This window comes from Gymnogyps californianus, chromosome 11 (assembly GCF_018139145.2).
Source record: "Gymnogyps californianus isolate 813 chromosome 11, ASM1813914v2, whole genome shotgun sequence".
NCBI classification, from domain to species: Eukaryota; Metazoa; Chordata; class Aves; order Accipitriformes; family Cathartidae; genus Gymnogyps; species Gymnogyps californianus.
The window spans coordinates 2148120-2175769 of record NC_059481.1 but is presented as its reverse complement, the minus strand read 5'-3'; the positions used below and the strand labels follow the sequence as shown (position 1 = coordinate 2175769).

The window sequence follows — 27650 nt, the reverse complement described above, 5'->3', positions numbered from 1 at the left end:
GGGGAAAAAGAGGATGTTTCTGCACCATGGCAAGAAAACAAATAGTAGTGTCACAGATGATTCAGCTGGCATGAACAGTGAGTCATGGAAATGCACCATGGAAATTCTCCAGCGCAGGATACACGGCACAATGGAATATCTGATGCACATCAAATCTAGCACCACGGCATCCTTTGAGAGTTAGGGGCAGCCAGGATTAGTACAGCACTAGCACATGCCCTAATGTTTCTCACGTGGGACCTCAGCCCTGTGAAGCTGCCGTCACTGAGCCCGCGATCGTCATCAAAGTCCTGAAGCGCTCAAGCAGCGATTTCACTGGCTTCAAGCGAGCAGCAGGGTTTTCATGAAAAAGGTGTGTCCGATCCTCCTTTTCAGTCTTTGAGTCACACCAACAACAAAAGGACTCTGTTGCAGAAGGAGTCTGTTTGCTAACGATCAGCTGAGAATAACCAGGTCGGGGTAAAGGATGAGGGATGCAAAGTCAAGCGGCTGCTTTGAGGGAAGAGGCGGGGGAGCAAGGGCACGATCTGTGCAGCCGCTGCAGGCTGTGCCCTGGGCAAACAAGTTCTCGCTGCCACGGTAGAGCGGGTGCGAGCAATTACGACTGGTTTGGATGTTACCACCGCAAGGCGAGCGGGTGCTGCACCTGCTCCCCCAGTCCATCGCGTTGTGAGTTCACCAATGCCTGCAGAAGACTGGATACAGAGGACTTGGCAGAAAGCAGAAAATCTATTTTTGAGGGATTTTCTGCCTTTTTTTTTTTCCAGCATCCTTCTCTGCTGGTCTGTCCTACCGTCTCCTGCAACTCTTCTATCTCCCCACTTTGGGTGTGCGTTAGAACGACGAGCTCACGTTCAGCAGCAGGCTCCAGCAGTTTGTGCCATCCCATGAGGGAGAGCCGTCAGAAATCTGGCTTAAATAGCTACGCTGGGCTTACCATTGCCTGGGGTCACCAGTGCGGTACAAAGCAACCACCGTGGAAGGAACAGATCTCACCTGGTATCCGTGTTTTACAGACAGCAGCTCACCAGCGGTCACTTTTCAGGACGCCTGGCAGGTCCGGTGAGCCGGGAGTGAGCTTTTGTGCTTTCTGCCCCCAACTCTGCCACTCACCTGGGGCGAACACCTTTGCTTCTTGCAGCCTCGGTTTCCTACTTGTGCAAAAAGGACAGGGCCCTTGAAAAAACACTTTTTTTTTTAATATAAATGAGTAGCGGGGATTGATAAAATGGTGTTTAAAATAATTCTGGTCTTTCATGGGTGCGCGGACCTAAAGCTGAGCTCTTTGGAGTGGATTTTGCGTTCCTCTGACACCCCTACAGAATGGCACGTAAAACCCCTAAATTACCCTTGTGACTATGACCAGAGCCAGAGTACTGGCTCCTGGCCTGCCTTCCTCCGTATCTGCCGCTGTTGTCAGCCCATGAAGAACAGAAGGGAGGAGGCCTGCGGTGCTCCTCACACCGCAGCGTTCCGGGCAGCAGGAGGGACTCCCTCATCCCACCCGCAGCGTCCCTGAGGGGACCACAGCCTCAGGCGGGGCCCTCAGCGCCGGTGCGAGGCCCGGGCAGCCCGCCGCCGGCCCGGGGAGCCTCAGGAGGGGAGGACACGGGCTGGAGGCCGGGGCCGCCCGCCGGGGGGGGGAACGGCGGCAACATGGCGGCTGGGGGGGGGGGGGGCGGGCGGGCGGCGTGACGCGTGACACCCCACACACACACCCACCCGGCGCCGCGCGCGCGTCGCCCCTCCGCCCCGCGCGGTACCGCCCCCCCCCCCCCCCCCCTTTCAAATCTCGCGAGAGGTGGCGGCAGCGTCGCGAGAGCGGGCGCTGCGCTGCGGTAGGAGGTCGGCGGAGAAGGACGGAGCCGGAGCCGCTTCGCTCCCGCCGCCGCCCGCCTCACCCCGCCGCCCCCTTCCTCCTCCTGCTTCCCCCTCCCCGGCCGCGGAACAGGAGGATGCCGCGCTCCGGGCCGCTCCCCGCCGCCCTCTCGCTGTTGCTGGCGACGGCCGCGCTCCTGCCGGGACCCGCCGCGGCGCAGAACGGTGAGGGCGGTGGGGTGGGGCGGGGGGGGGGCCCTCGTTGCTATGGGGGCGGCTGGTTGCTACGGGGGCGGCTACGGTGGGGGACGAGGGTCAAGCGGGGGGGGGGGGGCCCTGGCCTCTGTGGCCGTCCCCTGAGCCCGGGACACACACACACACACACGACCCGACCCCGGGTTTGAGGGGGAACCCCCCCATGTTTTCGGATCCGTCAGGGGAAGGGGGGCTGACAGGGCCGCGCCGCGGAGGTTCCCCCCCCCCGCTTCTCCTGAGGCGTCTCGTGCTGCCGGTAAAATGGAACATCTCCTCCCGCCTACTAAACCTGCATCTGCGGGGCTGCCTTAAATCATTTATAATGCAATAAAACCGTAGTTCCTTAGCAACTAAAGAGGTCCTCTGATAGGAGTGTAAAAGCAGAAAAAAACCCCTTCTTTCTTCCTTGTAGGAGAGCATGAGCTAAATCTGGCACGGCATGCCTCCTCCCCGATGAGTTTGCAGCCAAGTGCATGACAATTAGTGGCAGAACGAAGCGGGGCCAAGAGCCTGGCCTAACCAAGTGTGAGCCTCCTGCTTGAAGGAAGGTCCTGCAGCGCTTATAAAAACGTGTGTCTTACTGTGCCATCCGAATGGAAGAGCGAGCTGTGAAGGCAGGTTTTGTCTGCTCCAGAATTGCCCAAGCACAGTCTTTCTGGAGCGGCTTCTTATGCAGCATCATGGTGAAGCCAATGTCAGGCCTGTAAATGCTGTGAAGGGCAGGGATCTTTGCTCACAAGAGACTCCGGTCTATGTGCATTGGGAAAAATTTACCTAGAAGGAAGGGATACCTTACTAGTGTACAAGTCCCATACAAGTTTTCATCGTTTCAGCCTTCTTTCTCTCTCCTTCCTTTCTGCTGTTTCCTTTCTGTTATTCAGTCCTAGCGTTTTCCCTCTATTGAGGTGAATTTTGCCTTGCAGCATGTAGTCAGCTTCATTGGCTGTTTGCTCTAGAAGAAACATTGAGGCTTTCAGCATATTTGACAATGATAGGAGAGATGTAGATGAAAGAAATAATGTCTCAGAGATCCCAGATCAGAATTACTGCCTCGGTATGTGCAGATTTTGCAGTCTGAAACCAGAACTGAGCCTCATGTCTGTCTCTGTTAACCAAACAGAAGCAGCTTTGGCATCCGCACTATATGAATGAAAACTGTAGGCTTTCTGGAATATGAGGGACTTTTTGTGGAGCCTAAAAGAGTTTGGGTAAATTCCGCTGGAGTTCAGTGGGAATTAGGGACCTGACTTCCGTGAGCTCCCAGGAACGTGCTAGTTGGGCTGAGTTGTGGATAAAGTCTGGTTCTCTGTTGCAGAGATGCTGTCTGCTTCCTGCGATAGCTGTGCTATCTGAGCATCATCGTGGCAGGGTTAATCTGCCTGTGCTGTGTTTCCCCTTGTATTTGCGTGGAGCGAGGTGAGCAGCCTTCTGACAAGCAAGTTAAATGGGTCGTGTGCCTGAAGCTGTTCCTGCGCAGAGTTAGCAGGCAAGATGTCAGATGCCGGCAGCTGGTATAATAATTCCAAATAGCTGGTAGGCAGCGCAAACATTTGGTGTTTGACAGTAGTTATATGTCTGGAGGTCAACAATGAAATAAATTTTGGGGATAGATGGAAGGCTTTAGCCTTTCAGTGTCTTAATTATGACTTCCATTCGTGACATGAAGCTACCCAAGCAGTAGCAGATCTTGGCATGAGGTAAGACTGCAGACCCCAGGTGTATCCTGAAAGCTCATTAATTTTTATTTGGTTAACTAGGGTCATCCAAGCAATTAAATGGTAAGGGAGACTCTGAGTATCTGTACTGCTGTTGGAGTTTACAGAGGTGAGTGAAAATCTTCTTGGAAAGGAGTAGAGCACTTTCAAGCCAAGTGAAAGGTGGAAATCCTTCTGAATAAGGTTTATTGCTGCTGTTGAATTTTTACCCCAATTCGAATGCTGTTGTAACAGAGGGAAACAAATTTAAAGATTGTAGGCCCTGCCACAGAGGAACTATTTTCTTTCAAATAATAATAATAATTTTCTTTCTTTTCAAATAATGGCCAATGAGATGCTTCATGAAACAGAACAATTCCTTTTTTGCTTTGGCATGAAGAATAAGTACAGCCATTTCCTGAATTGTGTATACTCCTCGTAAGTTATTAGAAAAATTATGTTGTGGTTTGAACGGGTATGTGCAAGTATGTCAGTGACAACTCCTTTAAAAACAAAACCTATTTAACACACAGGTGTGTGCTTTGAAGGTATACGGAAGGATCCCAAAGTGTATATGCAAGAACCGCGTTATCTGTTACTGATATGGAGCCGTCAGTGTAGTGAAAGGTGATAGTCCAAGTGCTGTTGAAAGTACAGTAACACCACGTGAGTTAAGGACGATAAAGGAGTGAGTTAAGGACGATAAAGGAGTGGTAACGTACTTGTTGAAACTGCAGGGCAGGTCACTGCTCACCTGGGACAGAAAATGCCCAGTGGAATCCTGAGTGTCTGTGGAAGCAGCCTTTTTTCTGCTTCTGACAGGAGATCACTGTTGAATTGCCAGTGATTTTTCCAGAATTAATGTAATTCAGAATATCTTGAATCACTCACCTATAGATTTAAGCTTACTAAAACTAGAAGTAGATTTTTGACACTTGTATGGATTATTTTTAAAGCTCTTGCATAAACACCTAAAGATCACAGAAGAATTTGCATGTCAGAAATTTAACTTTTCCTGACTATTCTTCTGAGAAACTTGTCAGGTTCTTCGAGGCTGCATTTCTGATGCACGCTAGCTCGTCACTTGTATCCAGAGCATAGTTTAGATGAAGTGACAGAGAGTTAGAAGAGAGATGAGGAAGCATGAGGAGGAACAGCTGGAAAAAGCCAGTCTGTCAAGAAGATCTGTGTTAAACCTGTAGTTTCCAACTGGTATTTATTGGCAAATCACTTTAGCGCTTTGAAACAGACAACATCCTCCTTATGGAATGGTGCTTGACTTGCTGTTTGGTGATGAGTAACAGGCCTTTTCCAGTTGCTGTTTTTTCACCTTTGCAATACCTTTGTTTCCCCAGCTGCTTGGTTAAAAATAAAGACTTCAGTGTACTAATACTTTCACCTTAGAGTGTTTGGATTTAAAGGAGCATGGCTGTATTTTTACTGTTGTCTAAAATAGATGCTTGGACTGCCCCCATGAAATCCGCAGTGTTTCTTCAGCACGCCAACATGTGAGTTGAACTGCTAGCAGTTATTCAAGTTCTTCCCATTTCAGAGCTTTGGTCTGGCAAAGTGCGCTTAAAACCAGACTTTATCGTGTATTGTGTAGAGGAGGGAATTCTTAAACATCATCACATTTTTAAAACTGAAAGCTGACTTAGTAAAATTACTTGGGTTATTCAAAGCTAGACATAAGTGGAAATAAAACCAAATTAAGGTAGGTGGTACTTGTTTAGCTCTGCTCTCTTCATCCTCTGTTTGGTTGAATGAGAAGGAACTAACTAGCTGGCTAAAAATAGAATGTGGCTTTTCTGTTGGCAGAAACCGGTGTAGAAATGACCATAAAATCAGGAAAGAGTAGCTTCTTAAAATAAGTTTCCTCTTAAAAGAGCAAGTGAAAAACCTTCCTTTTATCCTTGTAATGCTATTTCTGACTGCCGATTCTCATCCATTTTGCACTGATTGTATGCTGACATGATTTTAATGGTCCCCAGATAAAACTGAGAAACAGTTTCATACCGCGTTTATGGAGCCTGAGTGTGGGCTGAGCATTGAGGAAAACATTTGAAGTTCTGTTCTCTTTCCCACCATTGCTATTCTCCTTCCTCCTACAACTCCCGCGTAGGAAACTTAAATACAAGCAATATGACTAACGTGTATACACTCGAAAATTGCACCGAATTCTGACAGATCTCAGCTAACGGGTAGAGAAGCAATAACGGCTAGTACTGACATTTCAAACAATAGTTTTAATTATGTTGAGAAACAGTTCAAAGGGAGGGACTCAGTGGAACTACTTTTCAATGATGAAATACACTGAGAGTGTTAACTGTCCTTACTGTATGAAGACTACTTCTTGTTAAATTCATGAATGAGGAGCATTCTCTCCTTCACAATGAGCTGTTTCTTTTGCTTTAAGTACTACTTTAGAGGAGGCAATTGTAAAAACTTGCATTGTAAAGGACAGTGCTAGCCTGTGATTCATCCTTGGGTTGTAAAGCCAGAGTGTTCAAACTCTTCTTATCTTCAAGTGCTGGAGGTGCTGCAGCTCCCACTGTTAAGACTGAAAGTTAGATAAACTGTTTCTGCTTATCTATTAGCTGGAAAGTTCTTCTGTAAATCTAACCTAAACCTGCTTTCCTGTCGTTTTAGGCTTTTTATTCTTTTTATCCATGCAATTTAGAGTGGGGAGGAGGGTGTTACCTTCTCATCAGCAATTACTTCCTGTACTTCTCCAGGTTAATTGTCGTGGTCGTTCTCGGTAAGTTGTATTTTCCTGGCTGTTCCTGGTCCTTTTCTGTGCATTTTCTTCAGTCACGTTTTCTGGAGTGTGATGTCCATAAAAGTGGACACGCTTGCAGTTGGGACCAGACCAAGATTCAGTGGAGTGGAAGGATCGCTCAATGTGTCTTGCATATGGCATTCCCGTTTGCATCACAAAACAAATGGTTTCTTACAGTAAAATATTTTTGACTCATGTCCAGTGGGATCCTTTATGGTGGTCGGATCTTACGTTGCAGGACTGCTACTTTGCATTCCTTTACTGCCTAAACCAAGTAGTTCTTAGATGTTCTTATTCAGTGGCATCTCGCCTACTTCTAATGTCTTCCCCCATTTGTCAAAAGTCCTGTTTTATCTTCTTGAGCGTGCACCCCTACTTTAGCTTGCTTTGGTTTTATCAGCTTAAGAGACCCTCTAGCCCATCATCGGTCTTATTTCATTGTTTTCCATCTACTTGTTCATGTACTGTGTCTCATAAAAAACATGCGCATGGTACATCAAGCTACATTAATGAGATTTTATTTTTGGTTATGAGGCTCTTGTATAGGGCAGTATTAAAAGCTTTACTAAAATTAGGAGAACTGTGTCTGTTCTTTCTCCTCTGGAGTCACCTTTGGTTTTTATTAACTGTAGTAGGAGGTCAGGTTGTCATGGGCAAGCTGTATCAAACCACAGGTAGGCAATACAGCTTGGTTCTTCCCTCTGCCAAGCCCTTCTCCGTTTTTGAGCACTTCCAAGCAGATTTCTTCTGTTCTTTCTGGAGACTGAAATTGGATTGACTGGTCCACGTTTCCATGATCTTTCCATTTTAATGTTTTAAACATGGGCACTGTCTGCCTTTTCCCGTTCACCCATCTTCCACAAGTACTGCAGAAGGAGTTGAATTAAACCCAGCAGCTTCACACCCCCAAACTTTCCAAAGCAACCTGTAATCTGGTTTTAGAGCTCTTCCCCGAGGCTCTTTATCGCTATGATCATGCTTTGTTTTGAATGGCATATGTGATGGCAGGATCTCCTTCCAGTCTTTTCCATGCACCTGAGCCTTCTGCCCACGCCAAAGTTGTGCTGAGATTGTTCGCAGAAACCCACCAGTGGTTAAGGTGCTGCTCCTGCTGCCAGAGCCGGGGGCTGAATGTGCAGATTTAGTATCTGATCCTGCACACAGTCCATTAGATGCTTGAGAACAGCCTTTATGTGTTCAAACTTCTTAAAACAAACTGCTTATCAGTATTTCGTAATGATTCTAGTGGCTTGTCATTTTTCCCAGCTAACTGTAGAGTATGCAACCTGACTTGTATAAAGTTGGAGAAGGGAGAATGGCTGTTAAAACATAACTCGGGAGTTATCAAAGCTCCATATCAAATGTAATATCCAGTTGTTCAAATTGTGATAATTATCTGAAACATTATTTGCGTGCCTTTAAAAATCTTACTTGATACGTTAAATTTATTTTCACTGTATAAGGTAAACACTTTTCTGATGTCTTGTACTGCATGGTCTTTTTTTTGGCGTTGAAGGAGTCTGAGTCTAAACTAAATACAATTTAAGCCTGGATTGAATGTCTGTATCTGTGTCAAAACTTGGAAGTATTTATCCCCTAGTAAGATAACTACTGTAGACTTCTAAAAAGTCGTGCCCTGTTGATAAGCTTGAAGCTTATTTGGGTCATCCGTGTGGTTGAAGTCACCACTTATGCACTGACGCAAACTCATTCAAGAAAAAAGACAGTAACTTTTGAAACTGTGAAGGGTTCATCATATGGTCTCAGAAGCTGTAGATCTCTGCTATAATTAAGAATTAGAAGGTTTTTGAGAGCAAGACGGGGTGGTTTTTTTTTTTCCACCATTCCGATTCAGAATGCAGTGGAAAACAGCACCATCACGTCCGCGTGGTATTTAGGCTGCTGGAAGGTGTGTATGCGTGGGGGAAAGTATGAACAGTGGGCTCTGATCCTGGGAAGCAGATGTTGAGTAAATATGACCCCAAATGGCACACTGTTGAAGAGCTGTAGGATAGGAGGGCCTTCAATGGCTTTGATGTTGAAATGGGGTAGGATAGCAGAGATCTCTGCTTTGCAGCTGCTTTTGAAGGAGGGAGGAAGAGGCATCGTGTCTGTCTTCTGCTCTTTGGAGGTGTAGTTGGAACTTCAGTATGTAAGATGGAGTCTCAGGGACACAATGTTTATCTCAACTGTGTTAGCTTTTGATATCAGGTTGGAAGCCTTTTGGTATATGAAAGAAAAAGCAGGGGCAGGGACGTTCTGAAAGAACAAATTTTCCAGATGAGGAGGAGGGAAGTGCCCAAGACAGTAGGTGACTAGTTAAATGGATTTGAATTGTGAGACCTTTTTGTAGAGGAAAATTAGATCAGAATGTCCTGTTCTGGTTTGAATAAAGAAAAAAAGAAGGTCTTAGATTGCTCTAACTGATATAGGCTTGTTTTACATTACATGTTTTAAAATGCCACATTAACAAATCTATTGAGCCAAAGTGCTACTTACTGTAGCTAAGTAGTGTAGCTACTTACTATTTCCCACATTTTGTGAGTTATTGCTAGCTTCGAGTACACATAGGAATCATGGTGGCTCTCCCTATAGCTTGTGCGTTTGTTTGGAAACCTAAACTAAATGCATTTTCTAACAGGCATATTGAAGACATGAGAAAATAAGAGGAAGGGGAATATAATGGACTAGAAAAGGGAAGGCATGAAAAGATGCAATCAGTCCAAATCTTCAGCAGTAAAAGTGGGTGAAAAAAGGATTTAATTCTGGGAGGTTGGTAAAACTGACAAAGAATATATTTTAAATTAAAAAAGAGAAAATTGAACTTAAATGCCTAGAAAAGAGCTTGACAAGGATTTTGGCAACGCGGTAGGCTCCCAACAGACATCATGGCAGACCAAAGGCAGACTGAAATAATTCGGTGAAGGCGTACAGCAGGAGTTTGAAAAAACAGATGCTTGAGTGCATTTTTAAAAACCGAGTAGATACCATATTGACTGATCACTCTTGGATCTTTTTTTTTGGCGTAGTTTGTTAGAAAAGCTTTGTGGTAGTTAACTAGGATAATCTACCTTAGCAGGTTCAAGTTGTAAATGTAGAAGTATTTTAATTCCTGTCACATTCATTCAAAACTCCTAGTAATTAAGTGATGCTAAACTGGTTTCAATGCAGTTATAAATTGGAGTTCAGCTGCACTGTTTCTGTTAGTCTTTTAAATTGGTGCAAGTGTTGTAATGTTAAGAAGCTCTTGTCTTTCTGTGATGCTAAACATAGTATGTAATGACTGACATAAGTGTTCAAAATATTACGTGATACCTTCTTGCTTGAGGAAAATCAAAAATTAATATTACAGTCCAGAGCTTAAAAGAGCAGTGAAGATTGCTCCAGAGATGATTGTGTAAGTTAGGGTTGCTTGGCTTGGAAAGGAACGGAAGGTGCCTTCATACAGGATTTGAGATTGTGGAAGACATCATGAGAATTGGATATGGGTGTTTTTGTTTTCTGTTTGGTTTTTTTGTGGTGTGTGGTTTTGGTTTTTTTTTTTTTTTTAATTCTCAGTACAGTAAAGGATAATTAATAGAACTGTAGTTGAGAAGGACAAAATAAATGCTACGTAGGGATTACTTTGATGTGTGATACATAGCTTTCCATGGCACCATGAAAGCTGGTCTCTTGTCTTGGGCACAAGACTGACAATATTAGCCAGGCTACTGTGTGTGCAAGGATTATCTTTTCCCCTGAATTATTGGTGGGATGACGGTAGCCTGGTGCTAAAAATCCATGGTGTTACAGAAGATGGACCGATTTTAATTCCCTGTTTGAGCAAGTTAGAATCATTGTTACCAGGAGGTAATGCAGGCTGACAGAACAAAGAATTAGAAAATCCATAACATACAGTTTTGCAGTATATTGTTGATGTTGTCTTCTATGTATCTTCAAGCAAGGGCAGCAAATTTCTGTTTGTTATACTTTGGTTAATTTCTGTTTGAGGTATTCTAACCTGTATATACAGATAGTTTACCTAAAGCAGACTTTCGCAGGGAACTTAATATTATTTCGTCCTCTCTCCTTTGCTTTCAGTGTCCAAGGTTGCAAGCAGCTGATTCCCACTCTCACATTTTATAGTATTATGTATCTGTATGATTTTTATAGAAGTGTGATGACATATTAATTCATGTTTTGGGGGTCTAGTTTGACATGGGAAAAACTTACATCACAGTATGTAACTTCAAATGTTTCTTAGTTCTGCACTGATTCTTACTCTGTGCAGTTCCGTGTAATCTTTATTTCGAAAGGGGAGGCTATAGCAGAAAAAGATGGAAAACTATTCCAGTGAGGTTTGAGGAGAGAGTTAAGAGGCTGACATCAAACAAAGCCAGGAATGAATGATATGGAGGAAAGAAAGATATATATATATAAAGCAAGTCTGCTGGATTTAGCATAGTAAGAAATGTGGTAACAGGATGTACAAATTGCAGTTTTAAGCCAGATGGTCACTAAATAAACAAACTTTTATACTGAGCGTGAGGCATTATCCTGTTTCTCAAGTTTGTAGCTGAAGACTTGCAATGTAGACTCTATCAGGCAGCTTAGTTTACACTTGTGATAGATTACCTTAATGACTCTAGGAAATAAATAGGAAGCTCATTGTTTGGAGATACCATTTTATTCAGTGTTTGCATATGGTAAGACAAGTTCTGCAGCTAACTTCTTCCTCTTCATATGACTGCCAGGCTACATAAACAGTGAGTTCAGCAGTTAGCTGCTGTTGAGGCTTACCACTTCGCTAGAAGAGAGTTGCCTTGGGGAAGTGTTTTCAAAATCCTGAAGCAGCTGAACGTCTTGGTTTTGTGACTCGGGGCCAGTCTGCACCCGGTCTTTGGAATTCTCCTCTGGATGGACTCTTCCCTAGTTATATATATATTTGGAAAGCTAGGGCTTGCCTGGTCTGGCTTCCCCCCACCCCACTGCATTTTCATGCTGGGGGGAGAAGAAAAAAAAAAATCTGACAAAGTGAGCAGAGCTGTTACTGTCTGCTACACTGTATATGACCCATCCCATTAGAAACAAGGCATTTTTAATGTAATGGTAAAATCTGAGTATGTCTCAGGCATACTGGAGGACTTGGTGCAGATACTTACAAATTGCAGGTGAAAGGATTGTCTTTGGCAGTTATTTGAACAAGTAGACATTTTAGTTATACTTGGAGAGCTTTGCTTTTGTACAATTGCTCTACATCTGCACTAATACATTCAGGTTGCCACTCCCTTTGTCCTTCATTTCACTTTAAGAAGTGGTATATTTGGTGCCTGTTTGGTCCCCATAATCTAGAAACTGACACTGCCACTTATTTCTGTTTATCTTGTTTCATTCGGGATACTGCCTTTTTGCTCTTACAAGCTTTGCCCCTTTGCGCAGGCCTGGGGATGACCATCGGTCTCTGGTCTGACACCAGTGTTTTAAGAACTGCCAAAAAAGTTACATTTCACAAAATTGTCTTCACTCCTTTCTACTATATTTGGGTTTGTGTTTCTGTTGATGACTAGCACCCATCATACCACGTTCACCTTTGGATTTCCCCTTCCAGCGTGCGTGCTATCACCTCTGACCCTTGTATTTTTGGCAGTATTTGAGCTTTATCCTACTTGTGCCAATTCTTTCATTATGCAAAATGGAATGATGCTTGACTACATGGCTGTAGCCATTAGGTACTGTGAGAGCTTTTCTGCTTGTTGTCAAACATGATGGTAGTATAAATGTTTTCATTTCCTTCTATTGTGTATTTGTGTTTAGGTTGGTTACAGTGCAACTCTCCCTGTTTTTTCCCCTGTAACTTTGGCAGAGAGGACAGCGTGTGGTAATGCAGCGTTCTCTTCTTGGCTGTTTACTTCCAGAAACAAACTGCTTGATGTAGACGGGACAGTTTGCATCTCTCCCCGGTTTTGAGGGTACTGAACCTAATATGAGACTTAGATATACAGTATCGATGGTTTACTTTCAGACTTAATTTGTTAAATTTTTAACTGACAGGTTTTTCACCACTTTGCTGCAAGTTCTGTAGTGCTCAGCAGCAACTTACGGTCTCACTTAAGGGTATAAAGATAGTTTTTAGCAAGGCTGAATGTTTTGGGTCTCAGACTCCTGAAACTCCTATTTTTAGCAATACCAGGATCGATTAGTGACCCCAATCTTGAGCCATATGGAGTAAGAAGGAAAAAAAAAAAAGTCAGTTTTGGTTTCTAGGAAGGGAATTAGTTGGGACAATGGAGCAAAAATGACAGGACAGAGAGAAATAGCTTTTAAGGAGCTATAAATAACAGCTAGGGCAGGAACTGTAAATGGGCATGCATGAATACAGTACTGTTTAGAGTATTCTCTTTCCCTGTACCTCCATCTTCATCTTCTCAAATCTTGCTTTAAGTAGATACAATAAGGTACGTGGCTTTTTGGTACACAGTAAGCGTCTGGGAGTTATAGTTTTTTGCCAGTGGCCTATATTGTTGTCCCTTGTCGTGGTTTAACCCCAGCGAGCAACTAAGCACCACACAGCCGGTCGCTCACTCTTCCCCTCTCCCAGTGGGATGGGAAAGAGAATAAAAAAAAAAGTAGTAAAACTCATGGGTTGAGATAAGAATGGTTTAATAACTAAAGTAAAATAATAATAACAATAATAATAAATAATAATAATTGTGATGAAAACGAATATAACAACAACAAAAAAAGATGAATGAAACCCAAGAAAAGACAAGTGATGCACAATGCAATTGCTCACCACCCGCTGACCGATGCCCCAGCAGTGATCTACCCATCCCGGCCAGCTCCCCCCAGTTTATATACTGGGCATGATGTTCCATGGTATGGAATACCCCTTTGGCTAGTTCGGGTCAGCTGTCCTGGCCATGCTCCCTCCCAGCTTCTTGCACACCTGCTTGCTGGCAGAGCATGGGAAACTGAAAAGTCCTTAACTTAGGATAAGCGCTACTTAGCAACAACGAAAACATCAGTGTGTTATCAACAGTATTCTCACACTAAATCCAAAACACAGCACTGTACCAGCTACTAGGAAGAAAGTTAACTCTGTCCCAGTGAAACCAGAACATCCCTTTATTTATGCCTCTTCTAGGCAGCAAACTAACTGCAGAGATGATTTATCCTTTTAACAGCACCTACCAAATGTTAACCTGACATTGGCTGCCCAGTCAGTACCAGTATGAGAGTGCCTTGTCCTAATTTGCTGCGCTCCTGTTTTGGGGCCTCAGTGTGGCAAAATGAAGTGGATTTATAATTCCCAGAGGGTTTTCCAAATATTACGCTGTTGTCCTCCTTTTTGCAAACTGAAACGGAGCTCTTGCCTCTCAGATGGAAAACTACTAAATAAAGCTTTTTGATTTCTTTGTGGAAATGTAAACTTGCTCTAAGATGGCAATGAAAACATCACCTTTGGTTTAGGAAAACCCTCAGCAGCAAACTCTTGAAGGTTGGCAGAAGATCACTACACCTTTGGCCTGTTCTTACATTCTTGCCATGACCACCTCTGTTAAAGGCCTGCTACAGGGTAAATTCTTTCAGTGCTTTTGTCTGGTCTCTAGTAAGGTATTTTAAAAAAATCTTTTAATACTGTTGTAAAATGACTGCACAATTGAATGTGGTCTTTGGGCCAAGAGCATGTGAAAGACTTCTTAGTGTTGTCATCATGTTGTTAAGTACGACAGCTCTTCAATGGTGCTGTGAAATAAATTAGAAGTAGTAGCTTTTTCACTTGAGTTTAGGGAGATGATTCAAATTAGATTTTAACCAAATTGTTTAGGTCACCGTTTATACTCAAACACCAAAAAAATCTCTAAAATGTAGTTAAACACTCTTTTAAGTATATCTCAGCTGTGGGCCTGCATTCCCTGGTATCTTGAGTAGGCTGGACTTGAGTTCTGCTGATGGTTCAGATCTTGCCACTGGCTTCTGTGTACTACTTTTTTCTTTCATATCTCATCAGTTTTATAGTGAAGTCATCTCAAACCCTTGCCTTTCCAGCTTCTAGTTTTTACTCCCATCAAGCTATCCGCGTAAATGCATTGTATCGGTGATGTGGTCTGCTGCTGAGTTCAAAAAATCAGAAGATTTTCCGAATTAATGTTTAAAGACTGCTCAGTGAACTGTTAGGGGGCTTCACTTCTTTCATTCTTGCAGAAGCCTTATAGCAGATACAGTTTTGGGGGAGTGTTCTCCCCTGTAATTAGTATTGGTGGCACGGTGTTGTTGGTTTGTAGATTTTCTTCTTTATACTGAACAAAGGAACAGGTTTCTCTCAGTATTTTATGTCAGCTCCCTTTTATGCTGCCTACTTGAAGAGTCCAAATCTGCTTGGCCCTTAATTGGATTGCTGCTTTTGCTGCAAAAGAAATAGGAGTAGGGGAGCCTACCCAAGAGGGCTCTAGGCTGTGTTTAAAGCTGTAAGGCTGACTCTCTTAGCTGGAAAACCCAGACGCTCAAAAATGGACCCCTTTAACCACAACTGGCATTTTTGAGGGTTTTGTTGCCCTTCAGCACCTAATTTGTGTGAGGCGTGAGGATGAAGTCAGGACAGCCGAGTGGCTCAGTTCCCTGTGATGAGCAGCCTTTGGCTGCAGGAAGGTGATTTCTGCGTGTGGATTAGGATGCGTAGTGTGGGTTGTCACCAGTTAGGCTTGCATTAATCTTGGCTGATACTGAACTTGAATTTCATCTCATAAACAGTGATATTTGCTGTAGAGGAGCTGCCCTCAGAAGTTTATTTTTGTACTAATGTAAGCGGTGTCAGTAGGCCATGTAAGATCCATTCCAAGCCGTGGTCCAAGGAAGGATCCAATTTATGACATAACCCTAATGCAGCTGCGTGTACCGGCACAAAGCGGTGGGAAGGGCAAGGTTATTTCTATTGGCACGTTCTATATACAAACAGTAAGTGTTGGTAGACAGCTTGATGTGGATGTCTTGAGTTAGCAAAGCCTTCCTGTGGTCAAAGGCATGTTTTTAGAGTGACAGAGGTGTCAAAATAGGGAACAGCTGAACTGTGCTGTAGAAATGGCTTGGGGAAAACTATTATTCAAAAATGCAACTTGGAACAAGCATATCTCAGTTTGCTAAGGAGTGTAAATCTGGCGAACAAACAATTGTGGCATCTCTCCTAACTTTCTAATACATTTCCTTCCTGCCTTCTTCTTCCCTGTAACTGGAATACTGTAACGGTGTTCTCCTGGAGAATAGCCTGTCTTTGGGCTGTCCACTGCTGCTTGTATACGCTGCATAGCTTGTCTGACAAGGGAGATCAAGACCTGACCTGCTAGACGCGTGTTACTCTGAAGTTAGCAGTTAGTAGGCAGTAATTCCCTCTGGCTACAGAGAGCATAAACTTTTGAAGTACATAAAGCATCCCTCCTCTAACCCCATCTCCTGCAATGGGGCCAGTATTTTACATATTGTTATTAGGCAGATCTTGCTCTGTTAGAAGTTGAACTCCAATTTACATTTTAAAATGTATTGTACCTAAAATGTATTATACCTTCTGCTAATAGCATTTCTTGTGCACATAGAGGAATTTTTTTTTTTTTTTTTTTTTCCCTGAATGACTTGTTCTCAGCCCTGCCTCAGATTGCGTGACCTGTTACATAATCCAACAATTCTGCAAAGGGCATCTCTTTTAAAAGGTCAGTGTATTAAAATGTCCTGCTTCTCCATCACAGATGAGATGGAGCACCTCATACTTCTGTGGAATGCATAAAAGGGAAAAAAGAGGTTTGCCATTCAGTATGTGCTTCCTTCATGCTAAAGAGAGAGGCGATCAGTCTCCTTTCAAACACACGTTTGTTGGATCAGGAAAGGTCAAAGCAAAATTGAGGAGCACTTTAAACCTTTAGCCCTCTAATGGCATAGCCTGAGGATTTGAAATAACTAATCTGAACACAAGATGTTTTCTGTTATCCTCACCAACATTTTATAGTGTTTTCAATATCTGATGCAAAGCTAGTGGTCTTAAAAATTGTTGAGATCTTTAGCATGCAGGCTCCAGTTGCTGTGTTACATGTGAGCACTGAACAAATTTAAATTGCTGTCTACTGTAACTCTGCTCTTCTGCATTGTGAAGCTGAATTCCTTCCCATTTATTTCCAGGGAGTGGGTTCCTAGTTGTTAACAATTATTTTTTGGCAATATACAGGAGCCTTTCTGCTTTAGAGAGATTCTTGTATATTCCTTAGCTGCAACAATAATATTTCTGTAGTGACTTAAAAAAAGGAATTAAAACTAATAAATGCTGGCTTGCTTTTTTTTTTTCTTTTTCTCCGTGCACGGATCATTGTAAGTCTTTTTGTCCCTAAGTTGTGCCAGGGAGAAGCATGAATGGAAAGAACAGGAGAATAATGCCTGCCTTTTCTGAGGATGATGCAAGTTTAATCTTTGGAAAAACCTTTGAGAAACTAGTCTACAAATTTGCCGTGGAAGGAAATCTCTCGTGATAAATGCTTCTTGATGCGTTCAAACCAGCTTCCTGACAGCGTGCACTCTTTAGAACAACCAGGCATGCAAAAGCAGCATTTGCTACACAGTTACATAGTTTTAAAAAGGCTTGGTGTGGCATCCTGCGCTATGCCAGCATCAGGCAAGCAACAGTCCCAGCTCCTTCAGGTGATCAGGTTGGGCGCCTGATACCAACAGCCAGTTTGAGTGCTTGTTCTGTAAGTGTCTGTAGGTAAGGAAATTTTTTGCCTTCAGATTAGAATAGTTTATAGCTGAAGGTCTTACTAGAGGGAGAGCGTGGATACCTAGTGAACCTGATTACCACTTATATGTCTGCTTTGAATCCCTAATCAGTTGACTAGAGAATGAAAACTGCTTTAAGTCACTTGACTCTTGCATCAATCCTCCAACGCCGAGCCCTTCAGTTTGTAGTCAGCCCAGGGGAACGTTTTCTAGTCGTGCATGTAGCATTCAGGAACGCGATGATGACAAGCTCTTTGGGATTTTAAGATATTTTAATATTGACTGGCTTGTGTTCTGCTGGCGTTGCCCAGAATTGAGATGCGTGTCCTCTGTGAGGAACAACTTGCCATTTTCCTGGAATCGCTCAAATGGCTTTGTCATCCACATTTATTTAATTGGTGTTATGTAAGTTGTTGGTCTACATGAACTGCCAAATGAAGTTACCCAGACTTGCCTTTTTTAAAGCACGTGATTGAAATGCGACATAGCTAAATATAATTCTGTTTAGGATGTTGTCTTCTGTGCTACTTGAGGTGTATGTGAGCTACTTCAAAGATGGCTAGGAGTAGTTCTTGACTGATGTCCTTTAATATTTTCTTTATAATATGAAGAAATGTGCTTTTTAAGGCACTGAACAAATGCATGGACTTGCTGTTGATCCGGACACCATTAACTGTTTCACAGGCAAGTTAATACGTGCTTCAGATTGATCAGAGCTGGCTTCATAATGTCTCTGTCGATCTATTGTTTATTTGGAGAGCGTTGGTCTGAGCGTTATAAGCAAATGAGAGAGATTTTTCTATACTTCCTATAGAAGTGAATGCTTTAATATCCTATCTGCAGTGATATTTAAAAATGTCTCTCCAACCAGGATGTCCAAAGCAGAGAGAATCGCTTTAATACAGAAACTCACAGGGCAGAGAGGCTTGGAGCTTTCTAGTTTATACTCCTTCAACACCTCTAAGCAGATGGGCTTGAAACAAAAAGCAGACTTTGATAAGGAAGAAGCTATAAATTGAAGATAGAGCTTGCACTCAGTAGAAAATGAGCTATGACAGAGACTGCAGAACACACTTTAGGGACAAGCTTGTGCAAAAATAGCATCTTTTTACCTCATGTCTGCTCCTCGTGTGTCATCTGAGTAGTTAGTTTATACATGTAAACCACTGCTTTAGTTATCAGCCCTTTGAAGTCCTTTGCAGAAAAATATAATAATTGGCAAGTTAGAGATCCTTAACAAAGAGAACAATTAAATGTTGATATCAAGCTTTGCTTACTGTTTTAAAGTGGAATGTATTTCAGTTTTGTTCCATCGTTTTTCCAGTAACAAAGTGAAATACAAAGTTTCCTGGTTGTTTGTGAAAGACCTAAGTCAGAGTCCCATTACTTCTTCAGACTATGCTTTTTTATAGTACCAGAGAACTAGAAGAACTTTGTTCTTGCCAGCTAAAGAACTAGGAAAAAAGATCTGCGAACTCATACACTTCAAATGTGACTGTGGCCAGCAGGCTGACATCAATATGGAGCCAAAATGAGGGAGGAGATATTAATTTCTTGTTCTGACTATTCTTCTCTTGCCGGATATTCCAGACTTGAATCTATTTTCACGTCTCCTACCTTATGATATCAAACATACAGGTATGGGGGTTGTTGCAAAAGTAGAAGAATTGTAAACACTGTCCACAACTCATGAAATGGTGTGTGAATATGAGAGAGATGTCCAGAGGTTTCTGAACACAGACAGTTTATATAATGAGAAAGTATTTGGGGTGAAAGTAATTCCCTGAAATTGGAAGTGCGTAGCTGTAATTGCTATGACACGCCAGTGTCTTTTCTACCCAGTAGTGTTTCTATGCACTGTGCTTTGATGCGTTTTTTCAGTGAATTATGGTTACTGAGATCAGTTTTTGTATGATAAAAGTGACCGTAAAATAATAGTTGCACTTGAAAGTCATTGCGGTGTGAAATTAAGCATTGCTTTTTTTATTCCGAGGAAACTCTTGAATAAAAGCATCCATGGTGTGAATGTATGTGGGAGAAGATGAATGGGCAGCTTGAGGGCCTCAACATGATCTAAGGGTTTTACATTTGGGGGAGGCAGTTGGACCAGAGAACCTTCAGAAATCCTTTCCAGTCTGAATTCTCTTATTTATAACCCAGAAGCTGGTCACTGTGTCCTTTCTCCATCCATCTGTGCAGAGAAGTGTCTCTTGGCTACATGGGGCATATTCCCAGGATGGCCTCACAACAGCGAAGGCTCTGAAACCATTTACTTAAGGAGTCTCTGAATTTTACTTCAGCAAACAAATGAAATTAGTTTGTCCATAAATTTCTTTGCACGTCAAACTAAGGAAGGTTTTCTAATGCACAGAGAAATGAGGAACGTTGGTCTGAATCCAGAAGATGTTAATCCTCGTGTCTGTGGACCTGGAGAAAGTAATCCTCAGGTTTCTCTCTCTGAGAAATGAATCTAACGCTACATCATGGGCTCATGCATTTTATATGATGCTCTCTGGGTAATGTTTTCCTCTGTAGCAAGTCATAATCTAGCTTCAGCTATATAAAGCTGCAAGATGAGATTGCAGGAATTAATTTCACATATTGCTCCAGTTCTCATATGCTTAGAGATGGTATAGGCTCATCTGGATATCTGATACGCATGTCAAAGTGCTGTTTTTAAAGCTGCTTCTGTAGTTGGCTAAAGAACAGGGGAAAACAGACCAAGAAAATTAATGCCAGTTTTTTAGTTTATGGAACTGGTGCGGTGCATTTAGGAGACTATAGCCAAAGGTTGACGCGGCACATAATGTGTACCGGTGCTACAGAGGCTGGTGAGTCATGCTCGGCAAAGAGGACAGGGATTGCGCTGTAAAACTTAAACACATCTCTTATCAGTGAAGTGATTAAGACCAAACCCATTTCTTATCAGTGGTATGATTAAAAACCATGCTCTCTAGTGATAAAAGAATGGGAAATGATCAAACCTACTAGATGATAGGTGAAAACACGCAGGATGCTTTAGTGCTTCCCATGGAATTGAGGTATCTTCACCCTTCTCCTCCAGCTGGTGTGTGCTGGCTGTCACTTTTTTGTAGATTTGAGTAATTTCAAATACTTTGGTTTAGTAAAGGTGAGCATTGGAAAGAAACTAAACATTAATTAGGTTGCCTTTTTTCCATCCTAAATGAAGTAAAAATGCAATAATTTGACAAAGTGATGGTGGTTTTTTTTCTGCCCTCAAAAAAGCTATCGCTTAATTAACACCCTTCAGTGAAGAAGAAAAAGGTGTTAATTAGACAGAGTACCAGTTTAAGTAGCAGACACCTGGTGCTCGGGTTTTCAAAGCCTGGATGATGGGTGCAGTAGGAAAATGGAGAGGAGAGAGGAGGAGGGCAGCTTCGTATTGTAGTTTTCTTTGGTATTCTGATGCAAGTGATAAGTGAGACTGGTGCCCTGTAATAAAGGTGAAAATAAGCTAAAGTGAGGGCAGAGCAAAGCCAGCTGAGAAGTGCTTTGTGGACTGCCCAAGATCGTCTATGCTTTCATATTTTAATGAAGTCTTTACAGCTAGCACTTAATTTCATCCCCTTTCCTGAAACTGCAATCTGTCTGCAGAGCTCCAGCCACACTTTGAACCCCTGAGTCCTGGTGTCAGGACCACGCTTCCCTTGGAAGGAGGTGGTTGTCTCCGAGACAGTACAAATGCAGCATTTCAGGAGCATGTGAAGTGTTTGCATCTGGTTATATTATATTCTTCACTTTTGAATCCTCATAACTGCATTTTTTTCTTAATTCCACTATGGAAGATCAAGCGATTTATCTAGTTGCTCTGAAGCATGTGCCAGTGGTGGTGAAGCTTTGTTTCATTTTACCTGTGCAGAGCCTAGGGTACTTGGAAAAGTTGGAAGATTTTTATTTTAATTTAAAAAATCAGACTGCATAATCCAGAATACCAATTAGGAAAAAGGTGTGACAGCAGTTTAATGAAGAGACCGCACTGAAATCTTCAACCCGAATGCCTATTTTTGGTGGCAGAACTTCTGTGCCAAGGGTGATGGCATTTGCCAGGAGTAACATATTGATATCCAAATGCTCCAGGTGAGATAATGCTGGTCTATGGAACTTACAAAGCTTCACTTTGGCAAAGTTATTTGGCTTTTTGCTATTCCGTTTAGGAAAGGCAGTCCTGAACGCATGTATTTAAAAAAATAAATTACACTGTATTAATAAGGAAATTTTTTAATGGGTTTTCAGAGACAAAGGGAAACAAAAAAGGGCTAGCTTAGCTCTACTTTATTCAGTCTATAAATAAGTGGAATTGCAGGCAAAGCTCTCAACCAATGCACAGAAATAAAATCTCCAGAACTGTGCTAAAGGCCTGAGAGCAGTGGAGAAGCAGTGAAATACAGCCATGTGGTGGGCTAATAGGACAAATAGGAAACATCAGCCTCTTGCTGTTTACATGATGGTTTTCACTGTAAATATAGACAATCTGTAAAGCATTCAGTCCCTAAGCAGTCTACGTTTTATCTGTGTATTGTGGGTTCATACTGAAAATGGGGTTTATTTTTGCACTAGCTTTGCAAACTCTCTTTTTTGAGCTTTGAACCGTGTTTTCTTTCTTCATGTAAGTGGAATTCACCACAAGATAAAGATAAGGTCAGGATAAGATCGGAGCATTATCTTGCTTGATGGAGATGTGCACTGCTTTGCCCCCGACTATAAAATTGCTTTGTAACAGCTATATTCCTTGTGGTTGAAAATGTCCTTGGAAATACATTGCATTTCCTTCATTTGGGTCACCTTTGTATGTTCTTGTGTGTGTGTCCTGCTTTGAACCTCTCCGAACAGCCCCTTGTGCTCTTGGGCTTCGTAGCTTCTTGTTTCCCTATCTTTGCAGGCTCTGAGACGGTCTCCTCTTCCTGTTTGATGTTGATGGTCTTGTGCTTGTTTTCAGCTTTAATCTTCATGCTTGATATACATAAAACCAAGAGAAGTTAGTTTGTTCTATGTTGTTAGGGCTCTTTGCAATACCTGCATTTCATTTAAACCTGGTTGTTTCTGTCTTTGCTGGGACTGGTTTAACATTTCCTTTCCTCAGCTGGCACCTACCTACATTTTCTTAAGGCAAAACGTAGCTTTATTTTTTTAAACCCCTTTCTTTAGACTAGACTTTAACTTGGGAAGATCAATATTCTCCCTGCTTTGCTTCTCCAGTTCCATTGTCATTGATTCTTTTGCAGCTTAGTGCATCTTGTGTTAAATTTCAGTAACAAGAAGATATTTAAATCAATAGCGCAGTCATTTCTGCAACTCAAGGATGATTTTGTCAGGTCCTGCTCTCTGTATATTCTTAGACTGGTAGATCACTAGCATATTTTATAATAATTGTTGATCTCTCTATCAAGATCCTATTTTGTGTGTTCATTCTAGCAGGCGAGGAGGTTGGGAAGCTTTTTGGTCATTGCAGCACTGGTTTTAAGCTATTCAGGGGGCTCCTGCCAAGGTAGAACACAAGCTGCTCTACAGGCTTCAGAAGTTGGTCAAAATTACTGTTAAATAGTTGTATGCTGTATTTAATCCTACAGTTACATGATCATGTCAGCAAGAGGCTGAGCCTTGTTCTCCCACCCGCACCTCTTCCAGAGATACTTGGTTACCGACTCTTCTCTGGCTTCTGTCAATGAGGGAAATAGCTGCAGTTGGAAAGGGTGCTGCTGCCGTGTGAAGTTGGAAGGGGTATTGCTAGTATGTAAAGCTGTGATTCATTATATGCCAAAGCTGGAATGTAGCTTGGCTTGGCCTCGCTTGCTTTTGGCCAACAGGTAGCTCATAAATATTGGCAGAAGAAAAATTAATCTGAAAAGGTGTCTTTCATTGATAAAGCCTCATTAATGAAAACAGGTTGCTCAGGAGCAGTGAAGTTAAGCTTTTACGCTCATTGAAACTCTCCATCTTTAGGCTTCTTGTCCACTCTCCTCTTCTGAACTCTACATTTGTCTAATATGGAGCTTTTCCAGCTTTCTGGCTCAGGGAGTCTGTTGTACATGTTTCTCTTACTGCATATGGAAATTTTTGGCTGCCCTTTTGAATAGCTCTTAGCTTCTCCCTCAGTCCCAGTTCAAGTGCACCTGTCTTTCAGAATGCATTTTTTCTTAATCTGGATTTAGTGGTTCTTCACTACAATACAAATTTTAACATACAGAGTTGCAAATGTGAAAAGCCCTGCTGCGCACTGGATCTCATTAGTCTTTGGCAGAATTGTATGTGGAGGCTGATTTGTTTCTCTAGTTTTAGAGCATTAGTCCATTGCTTTCCTCACCTTCATCCTCACAACTGGTGGATGAGATCAAATCTTCGATAGACAAACATCAGTTCAGAAGTGATTTAATATTATTGCCACTTGTTCTTCATTCTGTCCTTCAGGCAGTTAACCATCAATTAATAAAAAAAAAAAAAATTGGTTGGAAACATAATAGTGTACTTGAATAGCTACACCTTCTGGACCATGGTGCGTTATTTTTCTTGCATTCTGGTATATCATGAAGACTTGTAAAGACCTCGTGAGGGATATTTAACAGGAGGTTTTCCCTTGGTCTTTTATGCATGATAGCAGTTAGCTTTAAAAATATCCAAACCCTGCACAACCCTCCCACTCAAACACCTTTTTCTTTTAATGAGGAAAACTCACTGTGTAGCAGAATAACTCATTTATGACTATAATGAAATAATACAATGAAAATTTACAGTATCAAAACTTCGTAAGAATATTTTCTTGTAAGCACTTGAAGGTGCTTATTCCTATTGTATTTGACATTAAGGATTCACTTAAGATTTGGGCTATTCTGCTACTTCCCATGGGTCTGTAAGATCTTAAGGTATGATCTATGGCTTATTGCCTCCTTCCTCCACCCTCCCAAGAGCCCTGACCTTTGTGAGCTTTTGAATGTTGGCTGCAGTTTTGCTCTGCTATTCTGTACAGGGCTGACACTTGTAAGCTGAAAATTATTCTTGCAACCAGTGCTTCCTACAGTTTACACTTTGGAAAGAAGACAGCTATAAATTACAAATAAGGGCAGGTTTTCAGTTTTAAACAGATATAGTATAATCACTTCAACAAAACCTTGACCTCTTGGCTTGATCTGTTTGTATTTTGGTACGTATTTGTTCTTTTGATGCTCCTGGCTCTAGAATTGTGCAGAACATGGTAATAACAAAGCAGCGAGTACTGTGCTTGGAGAAGACCAAGTAAGGAAACTGTTGGGCTCCGAAAGCCTCTTATGTAAGCAATGAAATCTGTATAGTGTCATTCTCTGTTTGGTTTTGAACAATTATGGAAATCACTGACAACTGCCAAAAAGCAGGAGTACCTCGGTTTCCAGACTGCTGTTGTGTTAACAGGGAGCATTCTCTTTAATATTTAGCCTTTTTTGGCTCTTTCCTTTTTTTTTTTGTTTTTTTGTTTTTTTGTTTTTAACATGTCTGCTTGGTACTGGTGGATTTCAGCTCTTTTTGCAGCTTCTGCCTAGGTATCTTAATCGGAAATGGCCCTCTGGCAGATGTACAGTAGCTGGAAGCATCGCCTCAACTTACTGATGCTGTTTGATGTATTGCCTTTGCTGTTTCTGAACGACTGAAAATGCAAAACATTAACCTGAGACTGTTGTGTAGAGTTTTTAATAGCGCTGCCAGTCCTTTGTAATGCAAAGTTTTTATTAATTTGTATATGGATGCTTTTCTACCACCTTCATTCCCATTTGTCCTTCCAGGATTTTACTCTAAACTGGAATGCCTTTTTAAAGAGCACTTTTATCTCTTGGTGGGGTGGGGGCACCAAATCCAGTTTGTGTTTTTTCTTTGCCATCATTATGGAGTTATCTGTGCTGATGACATGGTTACTCAGATGAAGAGTGTGTTGCATTGAAATATATCATAATCTGAGACGTTGTTTTTCAAGAGGATTTGAAACCGATGGAAATGTAGGGTTTAAAACTTAAACCCAGAGAATATTTACTAAAGAGACCTTTTGATGCAGTTGTCCAGTTTAATCTTTTTAAATTATTTTTAGGCTTTGTGCAAAAGTTATAATACTTTTAACAGCTTAGCGAATGCAGAATCAGATTTAAAACCGAAAGCTTTTGACGGCTTGTTTTATTCAAATTACTGATACTGCTTTTAATAAGAGGATTTACAGTACTCTTTCATACCACATATGTCTATTGTGTAGCCGCAGCAGCAGTGCGGCTCACAGTTATTTTAAAATATACAATTACACCCCTTCATCCCTGCCACAAAGACTAGGTAAGAAGCCTTTCTTGCAGAAATGGTTGCTTAGTAGCCGGGAGAAGTAGGATTGAATTGCAGCTTTAGGGTTTTGAGTCACTTGGCCTTTGACTTCAGGGATGCATTTCTCGACAGAGGAGTTCATCATCTTTGTGCATCAGTGTTTTAGTGGAAACTGGGAACCTGTAGAAGGGGGATCACTTTCTGAGCAGTCTTCCCTGAGCTACTGTCATCTCTTTGGCTGTGAGTGGCGTTTCAATATTATGGTGGAAGGTAGGGAAAAAAGGCTATAGTATAGGAGAGAGAACCACTAAGATTTGGAAAGAAGCTAGCCTGTGCCATATGCTACTGCTTTAGCCTATTGCGTCTAGTAAACCACATTGAGATAGATGCCAGTCTCACTGTTTGATTTATGCCTCTATGGGAATACAAAGTCTTCCTCGTTCAGCATCCCTTGAAATGGCGACAGTCCAGCAGAGCAAGATCATAACCCCTTTGTTACCTCAAGCAGCAGTGTGAAAACCGTGTGATCCTTGTTAACCTCAAGAAACAACAACAGTGGTCTTAGTGCAGTTTGTAACAGCTAGTAATTAGGGCACTTCTAGTGCAATAGCTTTTCCCCTCTTTCCCTGCAGCAATGGATTACTTGCTGTAGTATTTGTACTGAGCGTAGAGCTCACCTCCTTTAGTGCTGGAGTACAAGGCTGGAGAATCCTTGTCAAATGAGTTTGTAATTGAAACAATTTCTGAGGTTAATATTTTTTATTTTTGAGTGTTCTTGTAGCTGTTACATGCAGCTATGGCACAGTTGCTCTTCAGACAGGACTGTGCCAGCAAGGAACAGTTTCTGTGTGTGCTCTAGAGACTCTTGGTCTTGTTTTCTTGCTCAGATGATTCTTTAGAGATGCATCTACAGTGCAAACTTCCCATGTAACTGTCTGTCAATGTACTGTTTGTTTCACTGTTTGATGAGCGTGGTCAAACGATGGTGGGGGGGAATGCTATTTAATGAGCGCGCATCAGAAATTTTTCCAAGGCTTTAAGTCCACCTTTCCGTTTTCTAAAATCCGTTGAATTGTGTTTCAATCCTCTTCCTGAAAATAAGCTGTGAATTTGAGGAGAGGGATGAAACAATCTGAGTTTTATCAGCTGTGTGGCACTCTAACTCTGCTTGCTGATGAGAAGTCCTGCTGCCCAGGGAACACAGCAGTATGATGGGTTTTGCTGCATAATCTGTCTGGCCAGCTGTATTCTAATCTTTTAGTTTTGGAGGGGGGCCTGGCGGGGGAAGAGACTAGCTTTAAGGCAACACTGCTTTCAATAGATACCTTTGCAAATAGGATTGAAGGACAATTTAGTATGTCTGTGCTCTTAACACAGCTCTGAAGCTGGTAAGTATTGAAGGATTTCGTGCCATAATAAGGATATTTTGGCCTGATCACAAATGTCAGCACAGCATCTTGTTTCAGAAGGCAAAAATCGTGTGGTCTGTTGAAGTACCTTTGATGCTGTCTGTTTCCTAACGAACCAAATGATCTTTTGGCCTGTGTGTGTATATACCATTGAAATTCCCTTTACCTTAGAAGGTTGTGAGACTCCTGGAGCTGTGGTGGTCCAGCTACTTCAGGAAAGTAGGTCACTTGTATCTTGGGGAATTCCCTGCCTCGGAAGTCCAAAATAGATGGAGGAAGAGGTCAAAGCAGAGTTCACAATTGCGAGCTGCATAGGGCAGAAGGTTAGGGTTTTACCCTTTTTTCCCCTGTAGATAGGTCATATAAAGCAAGAAAACTCTTCACAGAAAAGACATCTGGCCATGAACACTTAACACTTGCCAATTACAAGGTCCACGCAACTGAAAAAGGCTTGAAACCCCGTCAGTCCGCTCTGCGGCTTGGAGGTATCTCCTAGCTGGTGTGCGTTGCAGCCCGTGGCTTCCCAAGTACAGCTGCCACGGATGGATCCGCTGGAGTGGTGAGGATAAGCACTTCATGCCGTGAAGCCGTGCCTCCCATGAACACTCTGAGTGGGAGTGCGCTGCTCTCAAACTATCGGCCTCCATCCGCAAGTGCTTAGTGTTGTGCTTTTTCTAT

The 27650-nt window shown here is 42.3% G+C and overlaps 1 protein-coding gene across 1 annotated transcript in view; it reads left to right on the top strand.

Annotated features, from left to right (window-relative positions):
* Nucleotides 1–1900: 1900 nt before the first annotated feature.
* The window catches only part of NPTN (neuroplastin), a 60382-nt gene continuing 34632 nt past the window's right edge, over nucleotides 1901–27650 (top strand). The window contains exon 1 of the mRNA XM_050903221.1: nucleotides 1901–2043. Coding sequence (XP_050759178.1) covers nucleotides 1956–2043 — 88 coding nt within the window. The 5' untranslated portion in view covers nucleotides 1901–1955. The remainder of the gene's footprint in view (nucleotides 2044–27650) is intronic.